This window comes from Mus musculus, chromosome 6 (assembly GCF_000001635.26).
Source record: "Mus musculus strain C57BL/6J chromosome 6, GRCm38.p6 C57BL/6J".
In the NCBI taxonomy this organism is placed as follows: Eukaryota; Metazoa; Chordata; class Mammalia; order Rodentia; family Muridae; genus Mus; species Mus musculus.
In genome coordinates, this window is record NC_000072.6 from 138007395 (window position 1) to 138034153 (window position 26759).

Genomic DNA, 26759 nt, shown 5'->3' on the forward strand with positions numbered 1-26759 from the left:
TGGGTAAGGGGGTTGTCACAAACAGGAATGTAAAACATGACAAGACCTCCATTTGATGTCATTTAGAGAGGGAAGGGGACGTGGGTGGGATGAGCATAATTAGGTGAACTGGGAAATGATTAGACCCACAAGGGGAGGATTGAGTTGGTTGTCATTAACTTGCCATGAAGTTTGTGGGAATTATCCACGAGGCTCTATTTTCAGGTCTGTCCAATTCAACAATTGTATCAATTACCTGGGAGAAGTCGAGGGACTTGCTTACTAAACCCACAGACAACACAGGAAAGATCAGCCATTCACCATTCACTGGGTGACAGACTCGAGTTCCAAAAATGTCTATTTTTCAGTATGATGGGTTGACACTTATTAAAAAGAAGGATAACATCCTATATTTAATTAGGGGGAAAAACCCAGATGAGTGGAGCTTAATGGAGAGCAACTGCCAAAACAAGGAAAAAGAGTGTTAGGCTTTAATTGACCAGTAGTGTGATGTAAATGTGGGGAACTCAACACATGCTCTATGTGCCGGTGGACATAGGCAGACAGAGAAGACAGATGAACGTCCTGCGTGTGTCTCGTTTGATGTTGTGCTTAAATTTGAAAAGGGAGTTTTAAAGATATTGACAAATGGTTGTTTAACAGATGCTGAGTGACAGGGGAGGAACAGGTGCTATGGATCGGGAGAGAAGAGGAGGAGATGGCTTTTCTATACCACAGAAGGGGATGGTGACTGAAATGTTTACTGAGCAGTAGCTGTGGGTATTAGTGACTCACTATCAGAACAACATAATGAATTGTTTGTTATGATGGCGATGACGACAATGATGATGACGATAGATACAGGACAGGAAAAATGCCTCTCTCTATTCAGATGGAGGCGGTCTGACCAGTCCTTCAGCGTATCATGGTTTCTCTGAATACTCATCAACATACATGATAAGAAGTCAGGTTTAGTCTGTGAAATATACTTATCAACAGAAGGCAAGCAGAGTTCATCTCCACGGAGAGATGTCTCCTGAATACGAAGGGGGTGACTCAGTTTCTGGTTTTGGCACAAGGTTAGACTCTATGCTATGCGAGGCATCTCCCAACTGAAAGATTCTAATTCTTGGGATGTGATTTGATGCTATACAGTTTTATCGTGAGCAGAAAAGGAGAGCTTTGGAAAGAAGAAAGTGAGTTAGCTAATTGCCATTTTAAACAGTATGTGTTTAGAGAGGGTCTGACCTCAGAGCCCAATTTGGAAAGTGTCACTGGTAACCTATCTTTTAAGGTCACCAAAACCTTGCCCATTATATAAACGGTGCTTTCCCATTTTTTACTCTGTCTAGGATGGGATGAATATTATCTCATGTTCACACTGACAGACAGAGGTTACATAGTAGGAATTAAAGATGTCATTATAAAGTCTTTATGCTTGGGGACTTCCTTCTACATTGCTTAGTATGGTAAATGATTTGGGCATGCTGAGGGAATCAGGTCTCTTTCAGATACAAGCTGAGATGCCTGGAGCACTTTTTTTCTACTTTAATTATAGTATTTAAAAAACAAGGATAATGCTACAGCCTACATGGAAGTTTTGTAATAAATCTGACAATGAAAATAAAAACTTCTACTATACTACGCAGACTATCAATGACAATTTAGATTTTCAATGAAATCTTTCTGCAGGGAAAAAGACATTAAATGAACAAAAGGGCAGCTTACAGCCTGGGAGGAGGTCTTTGGCTGCTATGCATCTGACAGAGGGTTAATATTGAGAATGTGTGAAGAATTAAAAAAGAAAAAACTAAACGGGAAGACAATTCAATTAAAACTGGCCTAATGAAATGAACAGTTTGCAAAAGATGAATTACACATGACTGAGAGACACGTGAAGAGACATTTAACCTCAGCAGCCACTGGAGAAGTACAAACTTAAACTATGCTGAGAGTCCATCTGTCACCCTCATCAGAAACCAACCATGTAGATTGTATGCTTGGGGATGTGGCTGTCTTAGTTACTGTTTTATTGCTGTGAAGAGACACAAGGACCAAGGCAAGCCTTGGGAGAGGGGTAAGGGGGGAAGAGAGAGAGAGAGAGAGAGAGAGAGAGAGAGATAGCACCACTCCCTGATGACTAGTAATTCAAATACATGAGTCTACGGGTGCCATGCTTATTCAAGCCACTAGAGTGAGCAACAAGAACTCCTGTACACTGCTAGTGGGAAGATAAATGGTCCCACTTACAGTGGAGATCAGTATGGAGGTTTCTCAAAAAAAAAAAAAAAAAAAAAGAAATAGATCAACCATGTGACCTAGGTATATCACCCCTGCGTATTTGCCCAAAGGACCCCAAGCCATCACGCCACAGAGACACTTGCTCATCAATGTTTATGTAGTCTCACAATAACTAAACTATGTAAACAAGCTAGGTGTGCAACAGGGGATTGCATAGTTCTGCATACAGTGGTATGCTCCCCAGCCATACAGAAGAATGGAGCTATGCCACCTGCATGGAAATGTTTGCAGCTGATGAACATCATATTAAGCAAATCAAGATTACTAAACAAATAATATCCCTTCGAATGCCCAAAGGGGAAGGGGAATGGGCAAGAAAGGCAGTGTAGGGGCACCAGGGCTGGCAGAGTGCTTGCCTGGTGGGCAGGAGGCCATGGGCTCAGTCCCTGATACTACCTAACTTGGGCATGGTGCTGAACAGCTGCAATCTCAGTGCACAGGATGCTGAAGAAGGCTTCTCCTGGTTAGTCTGACAACGTTAGTTTGGCTGCATGGGAGCACTCATCGGCTCCAATGGAGTTCACTGCTCTGTTAAGGTAGTCTTTTGTGATGCTGCTCTGTGAGGCTCCGTTTGGCTGGCTTGTGAAGATTGTTTGGGTTTTGTTTGTTTGTTTGTTTGTTTGTTTTGGTTTTGTTGTTTTTATTGATTTTTTTCTTCTATGTCCCACCTTCTGTTCACTGAGTCTCCTTTGATAGCAGTGATTAAATGAACTTGAGTTTAGTGCTATCTCCAAAGATGTGGATAAAATGCAGGAATTTGGAGGACAATATAGGAAGTTTGATCTAACTCTGGATAAGACGCCTAATGCAGCAAAGACAGTTTCAATTTATATAAGACATGGGCTGCTTAATATTTGACTTTGTAGTTCTTCTAGCGTATGTCAGATGAGATCTGATTATAGTCACTCTCTTTGTGCATTAATCTAGATATTTACTTATCCTGTGTGTCTGTCTTAGTGCCACGTTGAGACTGTTCCATTCTCACCCTCTGACGGATGCGATCCAGGGTCGGAATTTTGGTTGCCAGGGTTGGCAGCAAGCCCCTTCACCCACAGGGCCATCTCAACACCCTTGTAGAAATCTTTTAAACTTTCAGAATTATTTTCAATAAGTAACATAAAATAAGGAAACATATTTAGCACTCGAAGTGTTTTAGTTTGCAGGTTTAGGTGAGACTTAAGGTCATTTATAAAATCTTGACAAGACATACTTTATCATGGGGAAACGGACCATCAGAGGGTAAACACTGTACCTTCTGGAGTTAAATGCTATTGGTTTGGATTTGAGTTTCTTGGGAATCACAACACTGTACACCATTCTTTGTGACATGGGTCTTGAGACATAGTTAGTGTCCCATACAGGCTTTTGCTCAACTTTCTCAGATATTTAAAGGGTGTCCTTGTCACCCAAACAAGTAAAACTAGTAGATTTTTCTAAACCTACTATATGTATTGTTCTTCATGACAGTGTCTCCCTGAATTACTGGGAATTTTCTAGAATCTTGGGGAGTGCTTATTTTGCTGGTGCTGGTACCCCAATACTCCATAGAGTGCTTGGAACACTTAAGTGTTTGAATGGAGACTGTGTTTGAACTCGTCATTGAGGGGGTTATTTTCTGTATAGTTCAAAAGCAGGTACATTGAATCTGTCTGTTTAAGAGATCACACAAATCATTCCTTCCTTTACATTATTTGAAGGGTCCAACCAAAAACGTGTTTGAAAGTAGAAAAGAGTAAGTGCATGGCATTTTCCTTAAAGTAAGAAAACGCCCATTAAGACAAACTCTAAGGAATATCGACATTTTAAGCTAATATTTTAAGATTGGCAGACTTAAAAATGGTAAAGGCACTTCTCTGTTACCATTAACTACGACTTCCATGTTGCCCGCTCTTTCCACTCACAGGCCAACTTAAAACTAGAGTATTTTAACATTTGCATCCGAATTTTCCATATTTTAGCTACCTCATGATTTCTCCTCAGTTGTATGGAAAACATTTGGGGTCAATCAAGAGCCAAGTCGGCCATGGGGGTGCCCTGCAACCCTACAGATATGCAGGTGCTAACTCTTTACTACATTGTCTGCAAAAGCTACCAGCCATTGTTGAATATGGCCTCACTGTGAAATCTAATGCAAATGTGATGACCCGTTAGCTTCAAAATGCACTTTCAAAGACAGCCAACACTGTCTCATGGGAAGTGACATTCTGTAATTACCTCCTCCTATCAAAAGAAAAACAATTCCCAGAAATTAATGAATATAGCAAGAGTCTACTTCATATCTTAATTCTATCTTAATTGCCAAAGTGGATCAATTAAAAATAAAAAGACTTTATGGTTTTGCCTCCTAGCTCTCTGGTCTTCAGCTCAATGTATATAAGCATAGGATGAGAGGGCACTTACCTTCCGAGATGAGATAAAGCAACTTAATCAGCATTGCCCCTGCGAAACAGGCAGATCCATGGGACAGTGTCAAAAAAGCCATGGAAGCGCCTGGGATGACTCTGTGAGTTACCATGGAGACTGGGAGAACAAGAGGCCAGAATTTAGGACTTCACGTAAATCGCTTTTATAGACCATGTCCCAATGCATAATACAGACCATGCATCAAATTTACCAATGAGCAAAATCCCCGGGTTGGACATTTTTAAGGTTAGTGCACAGTCAGGTTATGATGTAATTCACAGGTAATGTCAGAGAATAAAACAGGAGAGGAGGAAGCCCCATGGAGCCACCAGGATTGCTTGGTAGTTGAGCGCTGTTAGGTCATCACCGACTTTCAGCCATATTTGAATACTTCTGACACATTTGTATCATCAAGGTGCTACTTGTTCTGGGTATCACCCCTGTCATGAAATCTCTGCCTGGGACTCCATGGCCTGTAGAAAACTTGAATTTATTGTAGGATATTTGCACAAGGGTTCTGGAGTTAAGTAAGAGTGCTCTAAGACCTTGATGTGTTGGCCCCGTGAACATATACAAGTTAATTGATCAGCATCTTCCTCTTTGAAGTGGGAATATTCCCACTACTCATGCACAGGGAGATGTGGTGGTACCTGACGGGCTACCTTTAAAGTGATGAGTTTAATGCCGACTTGCATGTATTAAGTAAGCCTAATTACCTTCATTTTTCCTTTTTAATATTTTTATTAATTGTACGAGAATTTCGTATAATGCATAACTCCTTCCAGATACACACCACTTACTTACCCGCCCACTCCTCCAACTTCATATTTTCCTTTTTTTGTTTTTTAGTAACTTGTGGATTCCAGTTTGTGTTCTCCACATACCCCTGCATGTAGTGCCATCCGTCGGAACATGGTTTTTCCACCCAGAACCACACCTTTAAAGAAGACTGATTCTCCATTTCCCAGAAGCCATCCTCTGTTAGGGTTGGGGACTTAGACCTATGAATTCCTTCCCATTCCATGCTAGAATGTTGACATATTCGATCATGAGCAGGTTTTGTGCAGGCTGCCATAGCTGCCGTGAGTTCACGGGAGCAGGGGTCCTGTCGCATCTAGAAGATTCTTCCTCTCTGGCCCTCCTCAACTTCCGGCTCCTACAGTCTTTCCACCTCCTCCTTAGCAGTGGTCCCTGAGCCCTGGGAAGGATGTGAGGTCGATGTTTCATCCGTGGCAGAGCGCCCCCACTGGTTGATGCTCCTTTCTGCACTTTGACCAGTTGTGAGCTTTTGTGTTAAGGTTATCTTTTTTTTGTTTTTTTTTATTACATATTTTCCTCAATTACATTTCCAATGCTATCGCAATGGAAGGAGTTACAGAGACAAAGTTTGGAGCTGAGACGAAAGGATAGACTATCTAGAGACTGCCATATCCAGGGATCTACCCCATAATCAGCTTCCAAACGCTGACACCATTGAATACACTAGCAAGATTTTATCGAAAGGACCCAGATGTAGCTGTCTCTTGTGAGACTATGCCGGGGCCTAGCAAACACAGAAGTGGATGCTCACAGTCAGCTATTGGATGGATCACAGGGCTCCCAATGGAGGAGCTAGAGAAAGTACCCAAGGAGCTAAAGGGATATGCAACCCTATAGGTGGAACAACATTATGAACTAACCAGTACTCCGGGGCTCTTGACTTTAGCTGCATATGTATCAAAAGATGGCCTAGTCGGCCATCACTGGAAAGAGAGGCCTATTGGACTCGCAAACTGTATATGCCCCAGTACAGGGGAACGCCAGGGCCAAAAAAAATGGGAATGGGTGGGTAGGGAAGTGGTGGGGAGGTTATGGGGGACTTTTGGGATAGCATTGGAAATGTAATTGAGGAAAATATGTAATAAAAAAGGTTATCTTTTAAATATGTAAACATATTTATAAAGATCATAAACAATATTTATCCTTCCGTGCGAGGCACTGTAGAAAACCACTTATATACATTGCCCATGTCTTGGTTAGCCTACATTGTCAATATACCACAGGCTAAAGTCATCTGTGAGGAGGGGCCTCAACTGAGGAATTACCTAAACCAGATTGGCCAGTAAGGGATACTTGATTTTTTTTTTGTACTTTCCTTAGAAAAGCTCTGTATTTGTCCAGCACAGCACCCCACACCCCCAATGACGTTATCATGATTAATGTGTGTCAGTGGGCACGGGCGCCACAGCACCCAGGTTCAGCTCAGAGGACAGCTTTCTGGGCTGAGTTCGTTCCTCTTCACTTTAGCTTCCAGAGGTTGAGCTCAGGGTTGACAAGGCGTGTTCACCTGCAGAGTCACCCTCCAGCTCTGGTCCAGCCCTTCAGATGAACTTACCAATAGACAATACACACCAATCAATGCTCTTTCCCACAACTGCACAACATTTCTGGATTATTTTCTATGTGTCTCCCACGTGTCTTTATTTCTTCATCCAATAAACAATTAGGGGAGTCCCTATCTACGCTCCAAGAAAGCAACTGGAAGGTGGGCATGAGATGGGAAATGGTGTCCCTTCCTTCTCTGATTTAAGCTCCAGAAGGGGGACCAGCAGAATGTGCAGAGTTACACACACCCTCACCTGAGCAAACACTGGCTGGGGATGAAGACAGTGTGGGTAAATAACATATTGCAAAGAAGGGCAGCTAATATTGGTGGCCAGGCTCTCCAGATGTTCTGTACAGCACAAGTCACCAACAGGATCCTGCTGCCAAGCCTTCTAGGACTTTCAGGAAGGTTCGCATGTGTGTATGAAGCTCTGGAAAGAATTGATTTCAGTTGCCATGGATTTGTCTTCTGCCTCCTGCTCACCATCAATACTGGGAGACAAATCCTGGAAGGATAAGTGGGCTGAGTCCTTTCCCTGGGAAGAAGCAGGACGCAGGAGACCATGATTACTCGGCTACTTAATTATTAATCCGGTGCTTTTCTCTTGCTAGAGCTTCTGGTGCAGTGTATAATTCATGAGTGCACTTTGCCAGCTCTCTGCCTGCTGGTTAATCTTTCTTTGGTGTCGTTTTAGTCATTTTTTTGAAAGCCTCCAGTTCCCTTTTATAGGACTTAGCTTCCCAAGCCTTCAGATCTCCAAATCTCCGGTGCCTCATCGCCTGTTCTCATCCTGTTCAACTTTAGTGCTCATCGACTTACGCTTTCAGGCTCCAAGATGCTTCTTGTAGCCCGTGATGGTGCAGATACAATCAACAAGTCGGCCACTACTCTAAAATAACCACTATGCTAGGGAGACCCAGTAAACGAAATATTCAAAGTGTGTACAGAAACTGGTCTTTTTTGCCAACATGAGCTAAAATTGTGCCTCTGGAGAGCAGCAGGCTATGGTTTGCGATGAAACTTGCAGCATGTGTGGGCTCCGTAGCATATGGAGACATAACCACCTTCCTGAGGCACCTGCGACTGGGAAGTCATCACCGGAATTCTTCATTTTTCACTCCAGCTTTTCTGGAGCAGTTGAAAACGTGTTTGTTGTGTTTGATGAGAAGCAGTTTAGAACTTATGAAAGACCACAACCCCCAAAATGGAGCTTACTCCATTAGGCCTGTAGAGCATCAGCCTGTCCTTATCCCTGAAGTCTTCATCCCAGAATCTCATGATATCACATTATCCTAGACTTCTCTTGAATGTTGTCACCTGTCAGTCATGTTCTTTATCCTCTAAATTGACAGACTCTTCTCTCCCTCATGGTCTCCAGGACCACTTGCATTAGCCTTTGGCTGCTTTACGATTATATAGATCATCCTTTGATCCACCCAAATCTTGGTTTCTTTGTCCATTTCCCAATGATGTCTTTCATGAACTATTAATGTCCAATTTATTTACATCATAGTCACCATCTAGGGACAGGAGAGCTGCGGTGGCAAAGTGTCCAGGCCAGCACCCATGTACACCAAGTTGTATTAAAGCATGAAGTATCCTTCATGATACATTGGCTATGGCTTGGTGTCTACCACAATAAGTAGTTGAACAACTAACACAGAGACTGGACTGCAAACTCTATCTATTGGCCACTTTACAAAAGGTTTCCTGACCATGGCCTGACTTAGTAACTGTGGCTGCCCTCTAATCTCCTCTGTGCTCCTCCCACCTTCTGTCTTTCCTGCTTTCTTTCCAGTCCTCAACAACAAAAAAGCTGTAAGTTCCACAATTACACTGTCTTGATAGGTTTCTGTCTTGACTTCTTTTTTGTGCTTCTGTTGTTGTTGGTGACTGGAAAGTTTCTAGGAGGATAAGTCAGCTGGAGAAGATACTGCTACCATTAAAACCAGGTTTGAAAGTTTTCATCTCGTTGAGCTGGCTAGGAATTTTTGCCATGTAGTCATTCACTGCTTTCTTGGATTTCATCTATTTTCAAGGACTTGTCTCTAGAGACAACATTGGGCTGACCACAGATGCCAATTTGGCCACGTTGATTCAAGTGTCTTGTGTATTCTTAGCTGGACTGCACAATGGTATTCCCCTCACAAAACCTACTAAATGGTTAATATAGAGTAAGTAAATGAAATTTTTTTTACAGAATGGAAAAGAACTGTGAATATGTTTCATGGCTATGATTAGATAAATTCCATTAATTTACTTAAATTTTTGAGTTAACTGCTCTGGTTTCATATATGTGCATAGTGTGTGTGTGTGTGTGTGCGCGCGTGTGTGTATACATTTATTAAATATATACATAGAGAAGTTTGGAATAACACAGAGTATAGTAGACTTGTTAAAGGTTTTAGGCAAAAATGAATTAATTAGAATTTTAATTTAGGATATTTGTGCATAAAATTGTGGGAAACAGGTAACATTGGATATGTGAAGGTAGTTACAGGGACTGGAGAGATGGCCCAGTGGTTAAGAGCACTAGTAGTTCTCTAGAGGACCCAGGTTTGATTCCTGTACCTCATGGTGGCTCACAGCTATTTGTAACCTTGGTTCTAAGGGATCAGATGCCCTCTTCTGGCACCCAAAGGCACTGCATGCACAGTGCATATATGTAAGCAAACATACATGAAAATCATAATACATATATTTTCTTTAGTTAAAACATGTGAAAATATTCTCAGTAAAGTGTAATGAAGATTGACTTGCATGTAGCTATCACTTTGTGAGGAGCCATGAGGAAGACCAAGACTCAAGATGAGCTTCCCAGGTCATGTTGGTCAGTGCTCAGACACACAAACACATGCATGCCTACATTGCTGGAAGTTCTCAAAATATTGTGGTGCAGTATAAAGCAGCTAGTCTAATCAATGTAAGCAATTGAGATAATCTAGAAACTTCTGATATTTAATAAACATAATTTGAACACGTCTTATGATAGATGGGTGATTACACTTAATCTAGGGTAATTTAATTTGAAGACATCGAGTTATTAGGTAAATTACATCAAATTCTCATCTCATTTGCATGTTTATATACTCTCAAAGTCCATGAACCACATCTGGGTGGGCGCATTTGTGAGTGTGCCTGAGTTAGAGGCAGGGAGGGATTGTGGAGGGTGAATTTTCACAAAGCGGGCTGTAGTTCATGGTCTTCCAGATTCATTTCTGTCTACTTCTCTCTGACCCAAAGGTCTTGGCTTTAATCAGGTTAGCGAGTTCCTTTTCCTATATCCAGACAGAATTAATAGTTGGTTATAGATAGAAGAACAAAGACAATTGAGACATTGTTTTAAGTGAGGAGGAGGACAGATTTCTTGGGCATCTTTGGGAATGCAGGCCAGGGGTAGTGCTCCAGGGGTAGTGCTCCTTGGGTAGTGCTCCTTGGGTAGTGCTAACCTCGAATTATTCACTGATAGCAATACTCACCAGCAGGGTTTACCAGGACTTCAGATACTCCAAGCAGCACATACTGTGGAACCAGACAGACACAGGCCATGGAGGAAACAGAGAAAAGTTTGCCTGAAGGAGACTGCTCCCGGGCAAGTTTTCTGTATATTTCTAGGAAGCCAGCCATTGCCACAGAGGATGCTGCACAAATGTTACCAGCAACTGCAGGAGAAAACAAAAGGAAAAGAGAGCTTGGACACACAGAGACGCACCCTAACGCAGTTTAACACATGCTAACACACACCAGGTAGACACAAACATTCCTTATACCTCGACCTCCTGGTTGTTTCTTGAACTGAAGGGCTGAGGTCACTCTGTTCAATCCACTCCTTCCTGGGCCTTATGCTTGCTGCTTAAGCTTATTGTCATTTTCCTGAGCTATAAGGCCCAGGAATCATGCTAGCTTTGTAGGGAAGTTGTGAGGTTTACATAAACTATTGTCCTGTTAGCATTATAAAGACTCCTGGTCACAAATAGTGAAGATTTCAGTAGACACTGCAATATATTTTAACTTTAAATCCACACATAAAATTCGAGTTAAAAGTAACTTCCCACTATTTATTATGAAACAAGGTTTCGTACTGTATCCCATGCTGGCATCAAATTTGTGGAAACTCCGGCCTCAGTATCCAGGAATGCAGAACCATAGATCAGTTTCAAAGGATGTTTCTTACCTTTGTACCTAAGAGGGAACTGAAGGGAAACTGCTAATGCAAAAGGTAGAGAAGAGGTGGGAGGGTGGCTTAGCAGTGGCCATGAACATGATGGCCCCAGGATCCCATGAAAAGCAGAACGTGTGTAAGTGGGTCTCTGTTTTTAACCACAAAGGACAGGTGATGAGGGACTGGAGATGACTCTATATTTACATAAGGTGACCTTGGACTTAGGGTGGAGGGATGAGAATGAAAATTAAGATTCTGGACAGCAAGCCCCTCCATCACTCATGCCTTACTGTGGACAGCAAGCCCCTCCATCACTCATGCCTTACTCCGAGTATTAGGGGTTTGCTGAACGCAAGACATAGAATGAGTTTTCTCTCCATAGTAGGATACACCCTCCACTCTCCATCCCCTGTTTTTTTTGGGGGGTGAAGATTCCCACAATTCAATGAAATTTAATAAGTCTCATCTGTGTATATACACACTTTATCCACAGTACTGTGTGCCAGTAGTTTTACTCCACTCAGTCATAAATTCTAAATGATTAGGTCAAAAACCAGAAGGTAAAGGAGCAATGGAAGAAACAAAACTCAACCAATCAACCATGAGCCAAGCAAATGACCAACTAACCAACCAACCAACCAACCAACCAACCAACCAACCAACCAACCAACCAACCAACCAACCAACCAATTAGCCAACCAGTTTCCTAAGCACATAGCCAACTAAGCAATCCATCAACTGACCAACCAACCAAGTAGACAAAAAAATGTCAAGATTATAGACATTTGAAGAAAGATTTTTGAGATACATACTGAATTGTTTTAGGAATGTTTAACATCTGGTCAACAGGAATTCAAAAATGAAATATGGAAAAAATAGAAATATGAGGTTTTGTTTTGTTTTTGTTTTTGTTTGTTTTGTTTTTGGTTTTGTTTTGTTTTTTGTTTGTTTTTTGTTTTTTCGGTTTTTTAAATAGACACAAGCTAGTTTTTTTTTTTTTTTCAGAAAGTGGTAGACCTGGGAATAGTCAGCGCTAAACAGGGCATCTCTATCAGCCCCCTAGCCCTAAGGGATCTGTAAACTCTGAGACAGAAAGGATGTATGGGCCAGAGGAATCCCGGGGTTCGGGGGGGGGGGAGCACAGGGAAACAAAGCCTTCGACAGCAACATGATCAAAGCCCCTATGATCTCACAGAGATGGAGGTAGCACGCACAAGCCCCACACGGGTCTGCACAGGGTGTGTATATTATGGCTTCTAGTTTAGTGTTTTTATGATATTCCTGAGTGTGTGAATGAGTAGATCTTTGATTTTTTTTGTGCCTTCTCTTTGGCTCTTTTCTTCTGTTTTTTTGTCTTGTCTGGTGTGATGGATTTTACCATATTATATTTTATTTTGTTTTATTTTATTATTGTCCCTTAGAAGCCTGGTATTTTTTTCTTTCTAATAAAATCCAGAAAGGGGAATGGATCCAGACAGAAGGAGAGATGGAGAGAGCTTGGGAGGAGTAGGGAAGACCACAATCAAGATAGATTATGTGAGAAAAAAACCACTCTATTTTTAATAAAAGAAAAAAGAAGTGATAATAGACTTTTTTTTTTTTAAATTTCGATTGAATTTGCCTGGATCTACCGCACAACGGTTGAAAAGTGCTTTACCAAGATGCAATAATATGTAATTGTTAAGACATCTTAGAAATGAATGTAGACCTAATTTCTCATTGTAATTTGCAGTTTGAAGACATTGCTCAGTGGTAGAATACATGCTTAGTATGTATGTGGTCCTCATTCAGACACATCACAGAGAGGTGCTTGTTGGGATGGGTTCTAATGTTATTTGTGTTAATTTGGCTCCTGACATCACATGGAACCCGCAAGTCTGCGCTGAGGGTCCCTGCCTCCAGTTGGCTCTGACTGGGAAATAGAGTTGCCAGCAGCCAATGGCTGGACAGGAAAACAGAGGCGAGACGTTTAGGATTCCTAGGGCAAGAAAAGCAGGAGAGAGGGAATAAAGATTCTGCCATGAGGAGGGCGTAAGAGATGGACCACTGAGGGAAGGTGCGGGAGGAATAGATGGCTGAAATGTAGGTTTCAGAGGGGAAAGTGACTCTCGCAGGGTCCAGGGCAGCAAAGATTAAATATAGATATAGTAATGGAATCATCCAGAGATATCGGAGGGGAGCGTGTGTTAGCCACGGGGAGGTTTGGAAGTACCCAGGCACTGCATTGCTTAGGCATATTTAAAAAAAGCTGGCGTAAGAATTGAGAATCCAGAGCTCTTGGGCAGGTGTAGAGGAGGCACATGCACCTGCTGGGAGCATAGAGAGGGCTTAATGATACCTCTACAGGTGGTTGTTCTAGAATTTGACTTCTAGGAGTGTCTTCTGGGATACCTTTCATGTTCAGGAATCTAGACAAAAATCACATAACTAGCTACTGAGTATCCCTTGGTCTGTAGGCGTACCACCCAGACCTCACCTCATGTTAGAGGCTCAGCAGGGTTGTTATTCCTTGGGTGGGAGACCACCACTTGTTCTGTCAAAAGGTTTGCAATTTCTCTGAGAAAGTTTGTAGTGTGTCTGCCAGTTTGTTAGACCAGGTCTGCGGTTTGGGTTTTCTGTAATGGCCAGTAATAAACACACACTTCCTGCAAGCCAAAAGGCAAAATTGAGAAAACTCAAGCATGTGTGTAACAAGCAGGGGGAAAAATATTTTTACAATCTTTTAATGAATCATATTCAAAGTAAAAATCTGTGAGGGAATTGTGTAGCTTCACTCAGCTGGGGCTCAAAGTTAACATTTCTTATGATCAAATAACTTCAAATGTTCATGTGCACAAGTATCTCTCAGCTTCCACGTATAAAGGCAGATGTGGGACCAGATGTGGCCCAGGGCTACAGTGAGTTGCTTGCTTGGCAGTTAGTGTTTGCTGGTTTTGGGTTTTTATTTTTGGCTTGATAACAAATGATGGGTTTTCATCAGGACAAGTCTACTGCTACACAGATCTGCATGGAATCTTAGAAAGCCGCCCTGGACCCTCCTCTGCCCTTGGCTGCCTGTACTGTTGATGTCACTGAGAGCTTGTTAGCTATGGAGCCCCGCAGGCACACACCTAACAACAGAAGCAGAACTGCACTAAAACCATACCCTCAGATGGTGCCTGTCCACCGTAAACCCTGAGGCGCTCCTCATTAGCATAGAACAATACCCGATTGATCTGGCTCAATCCAACCAAGGGTCCTGTTCCAGACAAATTTGGGCAAAAGACACATATAATTCAATATCATATAATGTTTTGAATGGTCTACTTTTCAGAAGCAAAATGCCTGTGATAAGATCATTTATAAAGAGTGGGGATTTATTTTCTCAGTCTTACAGGTTAGGAAGTCCACCATCATGGATCAGCAAGCCCACTTGCTTGGTGCGGGCTCCTGTTTGGTCCAAGGTGGTGCCTCAAATGTTAATTACATCCTCTGAAGAGGATGTATTCTGTGATGTCACAGAATATAAGTCAGAGGGCAAACGGGACAAAGTTCTTCCATTAGGTCCTTTTATTTTATTGGATATTTTCTTTATTTACATTTCAAATGTTATCCTCTTTCCCGCCCCCTCAAGTCCCCATCCCATCCCCCTCTTCCTGCTTCTGTGAGGGTGTTTACCCACCCACTCCTGCCTCCCTGTCCTCGAATTCCCCTACACTGGGGCATCGAGCCTTCACAGGACCAAGGGCTTCTCCTCCCATTGATGCCCAACAAGGCCATCTTCTGCTAATTATGGAGCTGGAGCCATGGGTTCCTCTATGTGTACTCTCTAGTTGGTGGTTTAGTCCCTGGGAGCTCTGGGGGATCTGGTTTGTTGATATTGTTGTTCTTCTTGGGGTTGCCAACCCATTCAGTCCTCAAATCCTTTCCCTAAGCCCTCCCTGGGGACCCCACTGGGTCCTTTTTTTAAGGGCATGGAATTCCATTCATGTCCCAGTTACTGCTCACCATCCAAACATCCCAATACTGTCCCATTGGGGATTAAATGTCATTGTGACTTGCAGGGAGGATGAGCCCATTTGAACTATAACACATGTTACGTAGATGATCTGGGACAGAGTTGATTGTCCATGAAGGATCTAAAAGCCTGTGTTTGCTGCTTCAGCCTCAGCCAGTGAAAACAATGACTTTAAAAATTCAAAGCTTGATTCCAATCTGAGTTTGATCTACTCCACTAAATTTTGTTTTTTTAAAAACCTGGGCGAGATCACAACATAACCAGAGCCCAGTGCCATTGATCAGAACGCGCACGCTTTATAGTTCCTGTAGATCTATATTTACAAGATTGAGCACAGGGTTTCGGAGGAGATAGCAGATAATATATATTTTAATATTGCTTGTGTGACTGTGGACAAACCTATAAGCATATCAAAGTTCTCATAATTTATGTTATTATCTCACCAGGTGGCACTTTCAGAATTAGGGCACAATGAAATAAAAGAAAGTTGGAATTCATTCCAGAACGAATCCTTCATTTAATGTCATATATTGAAGCAAAAATCTAATAATAAATTATGGACATATTAATATTAAGGTATTGGTTAATAAACTTATCCACTAGGAAGACTATAAAGTGTCCGTGGGTAGTTTAATGTGTGTGTCTGATGTTACGTGCTCTTCCATAGCTGTAAAATTCTCTTGGAAGGTTAGTACATTTTCCTCAGATCCTTCACTTAGCAGGTTTCCAGAACAGAATAGGAACTTGGCAATGACGCCATTATCATGTGCTTGCTGCCTTTCGGGAACAGACTTCCCACTGTTAAAACAGTGTGTTCTGGGGCTAGAGAGACTGCTCAGCACTTTGCCGTGTTCCTGGATCTTACAGATGAACAGGGTTTGATTCCCAGCACCGACATGGTGGCACACAGCCATCCATTCCAGGGCATCTGATATCCTCTTCTGACCTCCAAGGGTGTTGTTGCATGCATGTGATATACAAAATTAAACTCTCAAACCGTTGCTTGTGCTTTTATACTTTGATTGGCTTTACTCTCGCTTGCTTCTGTGTTTGCGTGGCACCGCCCTCCACTGCGTGGGTTCGCTTCGTGGCACCGCCCTCTGCTGCGTGGGTTATCCTTAGACCACCGATCTCGTTCCAGAAAATGGTCCTCTGTCTCTTTGAATTTCTGAACGTGAAGCATACCACTTATTTAACAAGATCAGGCCCCAGCTTGATCTCTATGAAATATGAACTATCGCTTCAGATGGTCCTTCTACTTCACCCCACACTTAATGCTGATTTTATGTTAGCATTAAGACCTGAGGGTATTAAAGTGCCTTTGATAAACAAATGAACAACCAAGAAGACAATTAACCACTGCAGATAACTATAAAAGACTCCTTTACCTGCTGGCACAGTTTGTTCTATTATTTATTTTCAGAGAGCATATCGTATTTTCCTTGTGAGAAATTGTCGGTTTGAAAACCTCATGGAGGAACTTGAGACTGCGGTACATAGGGAAGCAGGCTACCCGGGCTTGATCTGGGGCACAAACCCCTTCCACTCCACTCGAGCCCCGGGCTACCTTGCCAGCTGAGTCGCCTGACACCCGCAAGGGCCCACACGGGACTCCCCACGGGACCCTAAGACCTCTGGTGAGTGGACCACAGTGCCTGCCCCAATCCAATCGCGCGGAACTCGAGACTGCGGTACATAGGGAAGCAGGCTACCCGGGCCTGATCTGGGGCACAAGCCCCTTCAGCTCCACTCGAGCCCCGGGCTACCTTGCCAGCAGAGTCTTGCCCAACACCCGCAAGGGCCCACACGGGACTCCCCACGGGACCCTAAGACCTCTGGTGAGTGGACCACAGTGCCTGCCCCAATCCAATCGCGCGGAACTCGAGACTGCGGTACATAGGGAAGCAGGCTACCCGGGCCTGATCTGGGGCACAAGTCCCTTCCGCTCGACTCGAGACTCGAGCCCCGGGCTACCTTGCCAGCAGAGTCTTGCCCAACACCCGCAAGGGCCCACACGGGACTCCCCACGGGACCCTAAGACCTCTAGTGAGTGGACCACAGTGCCTGCCCCAATCCAATCGCGCGGAACTTGAGACTGCGGTACATAGGGAAGCAGGCTACCCGGGCCTGATCTAGGGCACAAGTCCCTTCCGCTCGACTCGAGATTCGAGCCCCGGGCTACCTTGCCAGCAGAGTCTTGCCCAACACCCGCAAGGGCCCACACAGGATTCCACACGTGATCCTAAGACCTCTAGTGAGTGGAACACAACTTCTGCCAGGAGTCTGGTTCGAACACCAGATATCTGGGTACCTGCCTTGCAAGAAGAGAGCTTGCCTGCAGAGAATACTCTGCCCACTGAAACTAAGGAGAGTGCTACCCTCCAGGTCTGCTCATAGAGGCTAACAGAGTCACCTGAAGAACAAGCTCTTAACAGTGACAACTAAAACAGCTAGCTTCAGAGATTACCAGATGGCGAAAGGCAAACGTAAGAATCCTACTAACAGAAATCAAGACCACTCACCATCATCAGAACGCAGCACTCCCACCCCACCTAGTCCTGGGCACCCCAACACAACCGAAAATCTAGACCCAGATTTAAAAACATTTCTCATGATGATGATAGAGGACATCAAGAAGGACTTTCATAAGTCACTTAAAGAATTACAGGAGAGCACTGCTAAAGAGTTACAGGCTCTTAAAGAAAAGCAGGAAAACACAGCCAAACAGGTGATGGAAATGAACAAAACCATACTAGAACTAAAAGGGGAAGTAGACACAATAAAGAAAACCCAAAGCGAGGCAACGCTGGAGATAGAAACCCTAGGAAAGAGATCTGGAACCATAGATGCGAGCATCAGCAACAGAATACAAGAAATGGAAGAGAGAATCTCAGGTGCAGAAGATTCCATAGAGAACATCGACACAACAGTCAAAGAAAATACAAAATGCAAAAGGATCCTAACTCAAAACATCCAGGTAATCCAGGACACAATGAGAAGACCAAACCTACGGATAATAGGAATTGATGAGAATGAAGATTTTCAACTTAAAGGGCCAGCTAATATCTTCAACAAAATAATAGAAGAAAACTTCCCAAACATAAAAAAAGAGATGCCCATGATCATACAAGAAGCATACAGAACTCCAAATAGACTGGACCAGAAAAGAAATTCCTCCCGACACATAATAATCAGAACAACAAATGCACTAAATAAAGATAGAATATTAAAAGCAGTAAGGGAGAAAGGTCAAGTAACATATAAAGGCAGGCCTATCAGAATTACACCAGACTTTTCACCAGAGACTATGAAAGCCAGAAGAGCCTGGACAGATGTTATACAGACACTAAGAGAACACAAATGCCAGCCCAGGCTACTATACCCGGCCAAACTCTCAATTACCATAGATGGAGAAACCAAAGTATTCCATGACAAAACCAAGTTCACACAATATCTTTCCACGAATCCAGCCCTTCAAAGAATAATAACAGAAAAGAAGCAATACAAGGACGGAAATCACGCCCTAGAACAACCAAGAAAGTAATCATTCAACAAACCAAAAAGAAGACAGCCACAAGAACAGAATGCCAACTCTAACAACAAAAATAAAAGGGAGCAACAATTACTTTTCCTTAATATCTCTTAATATCAATGGACTCAATTCCCCAATAAAAAGACATAGACTAACAGACTGGCTACACAAACAGGACCCAACATTCTGCTGCTTACAGGAAACCCATCTCAGGGAAAAAGACAGACACTACCTCAGAGTGAAAGGCTGGAAAACAATTTTCCAAGCAAATGGACTGAAGAAACAAGCTGGAGTAGCCATTTTAATATCGGATAAAATCGACTTCCAACCCAAAGTTATCAAAAAAAACAAGGAGGGACACTTCATACTCATCAAAGGTAAAATCCTCCAAGAGGAACTCTCAATTCTGAATATCTACGCACCAAATGCAAGGGCAGCCACATTCATTAGAGACACTTTAGTAAAGCTCAAAGCACACATTGCACCTCACACAATAATAGTGGGAGACTTCAACACACCACTTTCTTCAAAGGACAGATCGTGGAAACAGAAACTAAACAGGGACACAGTGAAACTAACAGAAGTTATGAAACAAATGGACCTGACAGATATCTACAGAACATTTTATCCTAAAACAAAAGGATATACCTTCTTCTCAGCACCTCACGGGACCTTCTCCAAAATTGACCATATAATTGGTCACAAAACAGGCCTCAATAGATACAAAAATATTGAAATTGTCCCATGTATCCTATCAGACCACCATGGCCTAAGACTGATCTTCAATAACAACATAAATAATGGAAAGCCAACATTCACGTGGAAACTGAATAACACTCTTCTCAATGATACCTTGGTCAAGGAAGGAATAAAGAAAGAAATTAAAGACTTTTTAGAGTTTAATGAAAATGAAGCCACAACGTACCCAAACCTATGGGACACAATGAAAGCATTTCTAAGAGGGAAACTCATAGCGCTGAGTGCCTCCAAGAAGAAACGGGAGACAGCACATACTAGCAGCTTGACAACACATCTAAAAGCCCTAGAAAAAAAGGAAGCAAATTCACCCAAGAGGAGTAGACGGCAGGAAATAATCAAACTCAGGGGTGAAATCAACCAAGTGGAAACAAGAAGAACTATTCAAAGAATTAACCAAACGAGGAGTTGGTTCTTTGAGAAAATCAACAAGATAGATAAACCCTTAGCTAGACTCACTAAAGGGCACAGGGACAAAATCCTAATTAACAAAATCAGAAATGAAAAGGGAGACATAACAACAGATCCTGAAGAAATCCAAAACACCATCAGATCCTTCTACAAAAGGCTATACTCAACAAAACTGGAAAACCTGGACGAAATGGACAAATTTTTGGACAGATACCAGGTACCAAAGTTGAATCAGGATCAAGTTGACCATCTAAACAGTCCCATATCACCTAAAGAAATAGAAGCAGTTATTAATAGTCTCCCAACCAAAAAAAGCCCAGGACCAGATGGGTTTAGTGCAGAGTTCTACCAGACCTTCAAAGAAGAACTAATTCCAATTCTGCATAAACTATTTCACAAAATAGAAGTAGAAGGTACTCTACCCAACTCATTTTATGAAGCCACTATTACTCTGATACCTAAACCACAGAAAGACCCAACAAAGATAGAGAACTTCAGACCAATTTCTCTTATGAATATCGATGCAAAAATCCTCAATAAAATTCTCGCTAACCGAATCCAAGAACACATTAAAGCAATCATCCATCCTGACCAAGTAGGTTTTATTCCAGGGATGCAGGGATGGTTTAATATACGAAAATCCATCAATGTAATCCATTATATAAACAAACTCAAAGACAAAAACCACATGATCATCTCGTTAGATGCAGAAAAAGCATTTGACAAGATCCAACACCCATTCATGATAAAAGTTTTGGAAAGATCAGGAATTCAAGGCCCATACCTAAACATGATAAAAGCAATCTACAGCAAACCAGTAGCCAACATCAAAGTAAATGGAGAGAAGCTGGAAGCAATCCCACTAAAATCAGGGACTAGACAAGGCTGCCCACTTTCTCCCTACCTTTTCAACATAGTACTTGAAGTATTAGCCAGAGCAATTCGACAACAAAAGGAGATCAAGGGGATACAAATTGGAAAAGAGGAAGTCAAAATATCACTTTTTGCAGATGATATGATAGTATATATAAGTGACCCTAAAAATTCTACCAGAGAACTCCTAAACCTGATAAACAGCTTCGGTGAAGTAGCTGGATATAAAATAAACTCAAACAAGTCAATGGCCTTTCTCTATACAAAGAATAAACAGGCTGAGAAAGAAATTAGGGAAACAACACCCTTCTCAATAGTCACAAATAATATAAAATATCTTGGCGTGACTCTAACTAAGGAAGTGAAAGATCTGTATGATAAAAACTTCAAATCTCTGAAGAAAGAAATTAAGGAAGATCTCAGAAGATGGAAAGATCTCCCATGCTCATGGATTGGCAGGATCAACATTGTAAAAATGGCTATCTTGCCAAAAGCAATCTACAGATTCAATGCAATCCCCATCAAAATTCCAACTCAATTCTTCAACGAATTGGAAGGAGCAATTTGCAAATTTGTCTGGAATAACAAAAAACCTAGGATAGCAAAAAGTCTTCTCAAGGATAAAAGAACTTCTGGCGGAATCACCATGCCAGACCTAAAGCTTTACTACAGAGCAATTGTGATAAAAACTGCATGGTACTGGTATAGAGACAGACAAGTAGACCAATGGAATAGAATTGAAGACCCAGAAATGAACCCACACACCTATGGTCACTTGATCTTCGACAAGGGAGCTAAAACCATCCAGTGGAAGAAAGACAGCATTTTCAACAATTGGTGCTGGCACAACTGGTTGTTATCGTGTAGAAGAATGCGAATCGATCCATACTTATCTCCTTGTACTAAGGTCAAATCTAAGTGGATCAAGGAACTTCACATAAAACCAGAGACACTGAAACTTATAGAGGAGAAAGTGGGGAAAAGCCTTGAAGATATGGGCACAGGGGAAAAATTCCTGAACAGAACAGCAATGGCTTGTGCTGTAAGATCGAGAATTGACAAATGGGACCTAATGAAACTCCAAAGTTTCTGCAAGGCAAAAGACACCGTCAATAAGACAAAAAGACCACCAACAGATTGGGAAAGGATCTTTACCTATCCTAAATCAGATAGGGGACTAATATCCAACATATATAAAGAACTCAAGAAGGTGGACTTCAGAAAATCAAATAACCCCATTAAAAAATGGGGCTCAGAACTGAACAAAGAATTCTCACCTGAGCAATACCGAATGGCAGAGAAGCACTTGAAAAAATGTTCAACATCCTTAATCATCAGGGAAATGCAAATCAAAACAACCCTGAGATTCCACCTCACACCAGTCAGAATGGCTAAGATCAAAAATTCAGGTGACAGCAGATGCTGGCGAGGATGTGGAGAAAGAGGAACACTCCTCCATTGTTGGTGGGAGTGCAGGCTTGTACAACCACTCTGGAAATCAGTCTGGCGGTTCCTCAGAAAACTGGACATCGTACTACCGGAGGATCCAGCAATACCTCTCCTGGGCATATATCCAGAAGATGCCCCAACAGGTAAGAAGGACACATGCTCCACTATGTTCATAGCAGCCTTATTTATAATAGCCAGAAGCTGGAAAGAACCTAGATGCCCCTCAACAGAGGAATGGATACAGAAAATGTGGTACATCTACACAATGGAGTACTACTCAGCTATTAAAAAGAATGAATTTATGAAATTCCTAGCCAAATGGATGGACCTGGAGGGCATCATCCTGAGTGAGGTAACACATTCACAAAGAAACTCACACAATATGTATTCACTGATAAGTGGATATTAGCCCCAAACCTAGGATACCCAAGATATAAGATATAATTTGCTAAACACATGAAACTCAAGAAGAATGAAGACTGAAGTGTGGACACTATGCCCCTCCTTAGATTTGGGAACAAAACATCCATGGAAGGAGTTACAGAGACGGAGTTTGGAGCTGAGATGAAAGGATGGACCATGTAGAGACTGCCATATCCAGGGATCCACCCCATAATCAGCATCCAAACGCTGACACCATTGCATACACTAGCAAGATTTTATTGAAAGGACGCAGATGTAGCTGTCTCTTGTGAGACTATGCCGGGGCCCAGCAAACACAGAAGTGGATGCTCACAGTCAGCTAATGGATGGATCATAGGGCTCCCAATGGAGGAGCTAGAGAAAGTAGCCAAGGAGCTAAAGGGATCTGCAACCCTATAGGTGGAACAACATTATGAGCTAACCAGTACCCCGGAGCTCTTGACTCTAGCTGCATATATATCAAAAGATGGCCTAGTCGGCCATCACTGGAAAGAGAGGCCCATTGGACTTGCAAACTTTATATGCCCCAGTACAGGGGAACACCAGGGCCAAAAAGGGGGAGTGGGTGGGCAGGGGAGTGGGGGTGGGTGGATATGGGGGACTTTTGGTATAGCATTGGAAATGTAAATGAGTTAAATACCTAATAAAAAATGGAAAAAAAGAAAAAAAATAAATATGGCTGTTATGAAAAAAAAAAAAAAAAAAAAAAAAAAAAAAAAAAAAAGAATTCTCACCTGAGGAATACCGAATGGCAGAGAAGCACTTGAAAAAATGTTCAACATCCTTAATCATCAGGGAAATGCAAATCAAAACAACCCTGAGATTCCACCTCACACCAGTCAGAATGGCTAAGATCAAAAATTCAGGTGACAGCAGATGCTGGCGAGGATGTGGAGAAAGAGGAACACTCCTCCATTGTTGGTGGGAGTGCAGGCTTGTACAACCACTCTGGAAATCAGTCTGGCGGTTCCTCAGAAAACTGGACATAGTACTACCGGAGGATCCAGCAATACCTCTCCTGGGCATATATCCAGAAGATGCCCCAACAGGTAAGAAGGACACATGCTCCACTATGTTCATAGCAGCCTTATTTATAATAGCCAGAAGCTGGAAAGAACCTAGATGCCCCTCAACAGAGGAATGGATACAGAAAATGTGGTACATCTACACAATGGAGTACTACTCAGCTATTAAAAAGAATGAATTTATGAAATTCCTAGCCAAATGGATGGACCTGGAGGGCATCATCCTGAGTGAGGTAACACATTCACAAAGAAACTCACACAATATGTATTCACTGATAAGTGGATATTAGCCCCAAACCTAGGATACCCAAGATATAAGATATAATTTGCTAAACACATGAAACTCAAGAAGAATGAAGACTGAAGTGTGGACACTATGCCCCTTCTTAGATTTGGGAACAAAACACCCATGGAAGGAGTTACAGAGACGGAGTTTGGAGCTGAGATGAAAGGATGGACCATGTAGAGACTGCCATATCCAGGGATCCACCCCATAATCAGCATCCAAACGCTGACACCATTGCATACACTAGCAAGATTTTATTGAAAGGACGCAGATGTAGCTGTCTCTTGTGAGACTATGCCGGGGCCCAGCAAACACAGAAGTGGATGCTCACAGTCAGCTAATGGATGGATCATAGGGCTCCCAATGGAGGAGCTAGAGAAAGTAGCCAAGGAGCTAAAGGGATCTGCAACCCTATAGGTGGAACAACATTATGAGCTAACCAGTACCCCGGAGCTCTTGACTCTAGCTGCATATATATCAAAAGATGGCCTAGTCGGCCATCACTGGAAAGAGAGGCCCATTGGACTTGCAAACTTTATATGCCCCAGTACAGGGAAACACCAGGGCCAAAAAGGGGGAGTGGGTGGGCAGGGGAGTGGGGGTGGGTGGATATGGGGGACTTTTGGTATAGCATTGGAAATGTAAATGAGTTAAATACCTAATAAAAAATGGAAAAAAAAAAAAGAAAACCTCATGGAAAACAGTAATCCCAACCAGGCATAGCCTCCCTTGCTTGTATTCCCAGTGGTCGTGGTTGAGGCAGGAGGACTGTCATAAGTCACAAGTTCAAGGACATTCAGGACTATAATAGCATGTACTTGTTTAAAAGTGGAAGAGAGAAAGGACGGGGGTAAAGCAATCTTGTCAGAGCTAACCCTATTTCAGTTAAAGTGGCTGGAGCCAGGACTTTGATTTTAGGTTGACCATACTTCCCTTTCCAACCCAATGGGATCATCATGTGACAACCACTTACCAGACTACTGGAAGGCACTACTAATGCATAAAGGGACCAATGCTTTGCTGAACTGTATTACAACCAACTCTCGGTATAGTCAGAATTTTCAGGTTTATTTTAAAGTAGATCTTACTTTATCATTTGAATATATTTTTGTCTGACTACATTTTAACTTAAATGGTGCCTCAGCGCCAAGAGAATTCCATGGTCAGGCTTTGTATGGGACTTGTCAGTAATGCTAATTAAGCTCATTTTAATCAGATGAATACTAGGATGTGTCAGCCCTTGCTACTGAATGGAGCAGGTTTCAGAAACGGAATCTATGTAATCGGTGCAAGGGAAAGAAATACTCATAGTGTGACCAACTTCGCATCGTGAAAGTCTGAGTCAAAAGTATCACTAGGTATGACAGGTGGTATTTATTACCAGCTTTAGAATTTTGGTAAAGTAAGGTTGATGTTTAAATAGATGCATCTATGCATATAGAATATTAGGGAATTTAACCTAGAAATACTATGAGCATGTCAAGGCTTTGTCTGGCATAGCTCTGGGAGGTGTAGAGGTGTTTTATTTCTTATTTGTTTGTTTGCCTGTTTGTTTTCCTGCTGCTGTTGTTTGTTTGTCTTGATGGTGTCTCATGTATCCCCAAGTTGGCCTCAAGCTCACTCTGTAGCTGAAGATGACCTTGAACTATTCATCTTCCTTACACCCTTTGAGTGCTAGGACTGTCAGCACGTAGAAGCATGCCTGGCTCATAATGTGCTTAGGACCAACACAGGGGCTTTGTGCATGCCAGACAAGCTCTCTACCCACTGAGCCACATCCCCAACCACAAGAAATATTTTTAATGACTGACATACTTTGTGATTTTATTCCATGATGAATTCAACAGTTTATATCGCAAACTGAAAAGCCTTCTCATTGCAATGTTTGTGTGCTAGATAACGCAAACGGTTTATTAAATTTCAAGTTTGACCAGTTAGGTGAGATCTCCCCATCTCTCAGGAGTCCGAGCTGTGATTCTGCCTCTCAGACACTGTCATTGTCTTAGCCACGCACTTGGATTGAATGTGACAGTTCCTAAAGGGGAAGCAACTTAGTATTGTCAGTCGAGGGACACTGTAAGAAACAGCTACCTACTACTGCAGCGAGAGGAGCCATTGGATAATGTTCACTGTCAACTCTACATCTGGAATCTTATTGGAAACGGATCTCTGGGCATGACTGAGAGGGAAATCCTAGAGCCAGCCTATTCTAGTTCCGTTATGTTGCTGTGAAAAACAACATACCAAAGCAACTGGGTGGAGGGAAGGGCTCACACGGCTGACGTGCCACGTCACAGGTTTTCACTGTGGGAGGTTGGAACCTGAAGCAGAAATCTTGGGGACATGGTGCTTGCTGATTCAGCCTAAGGGAGGTTCTGCCCACAGTTGACTGCACTTTCCTGCATCAATCAGTAGTCAAGACAAAACTCCCTTATAGACATGCCAGAAGGCAGATGTGACCAGGCAATTCCTCAACAGAGCCTTCTCTTGTATGGTTCAAGCTGTGCCATGATGGCAGTTGGAGCTAACTAGGGCACACTCCTCCACCGTGGGCTGGAGCCCCAGGCTGAGTAAGAAGAAAGTAAGCTGAGTGCCAGCATCGAGAGAGTTTCACCAGGACATGAAAGCCAAATCAAGGGTACTTTCTGATAGCAATTTGCATAATTGAGTGCATCTAATACTAAAATTTCCTCTCCCGGTTACTGTGTGATGCAGAGTGACTCTCCTGTACCCTCCTGTCACTGAACCGTCTTCCTTCCAGTGGTCTGCATCCCTCCAGATGTGGGCCTAAGTAATC

The 26759-nt window shown here is 42.5% G+C and overlaps 1 protein-coding gene across 3 annotated transcripts in view; it reads right to left on the reverse strand.

Moving 5' to 3' along the window:
* Positions 1-26759, reverse strand: part of Slc15a5 (solute carrier family 15, member 5) — a 96331-nt gene that overhangs the window by 23809 nt on the left and 45763 nt on the right. For 2 of the 3 annotated variants that reach the window (XM_017321607.1, NM_177787.4), the window contains 2 exons: positions 10528-10710; positions 4681-4800 (listed from right to left, as the gene is read on the reverse strand). In XM_017321607.1, coding sequence (XP_017177096.1) covers positions 4681-4800; positions 10528-10710 — 303 coding nt within the window. Of the gene's footprint in view, positions 1-4680; positions 4801-9990; positions 10327-10527; positions 10711-26759 lie in introns of those variants that run through there. The other variant, XM_017321608.1, reaches the window with a different exon arrangement.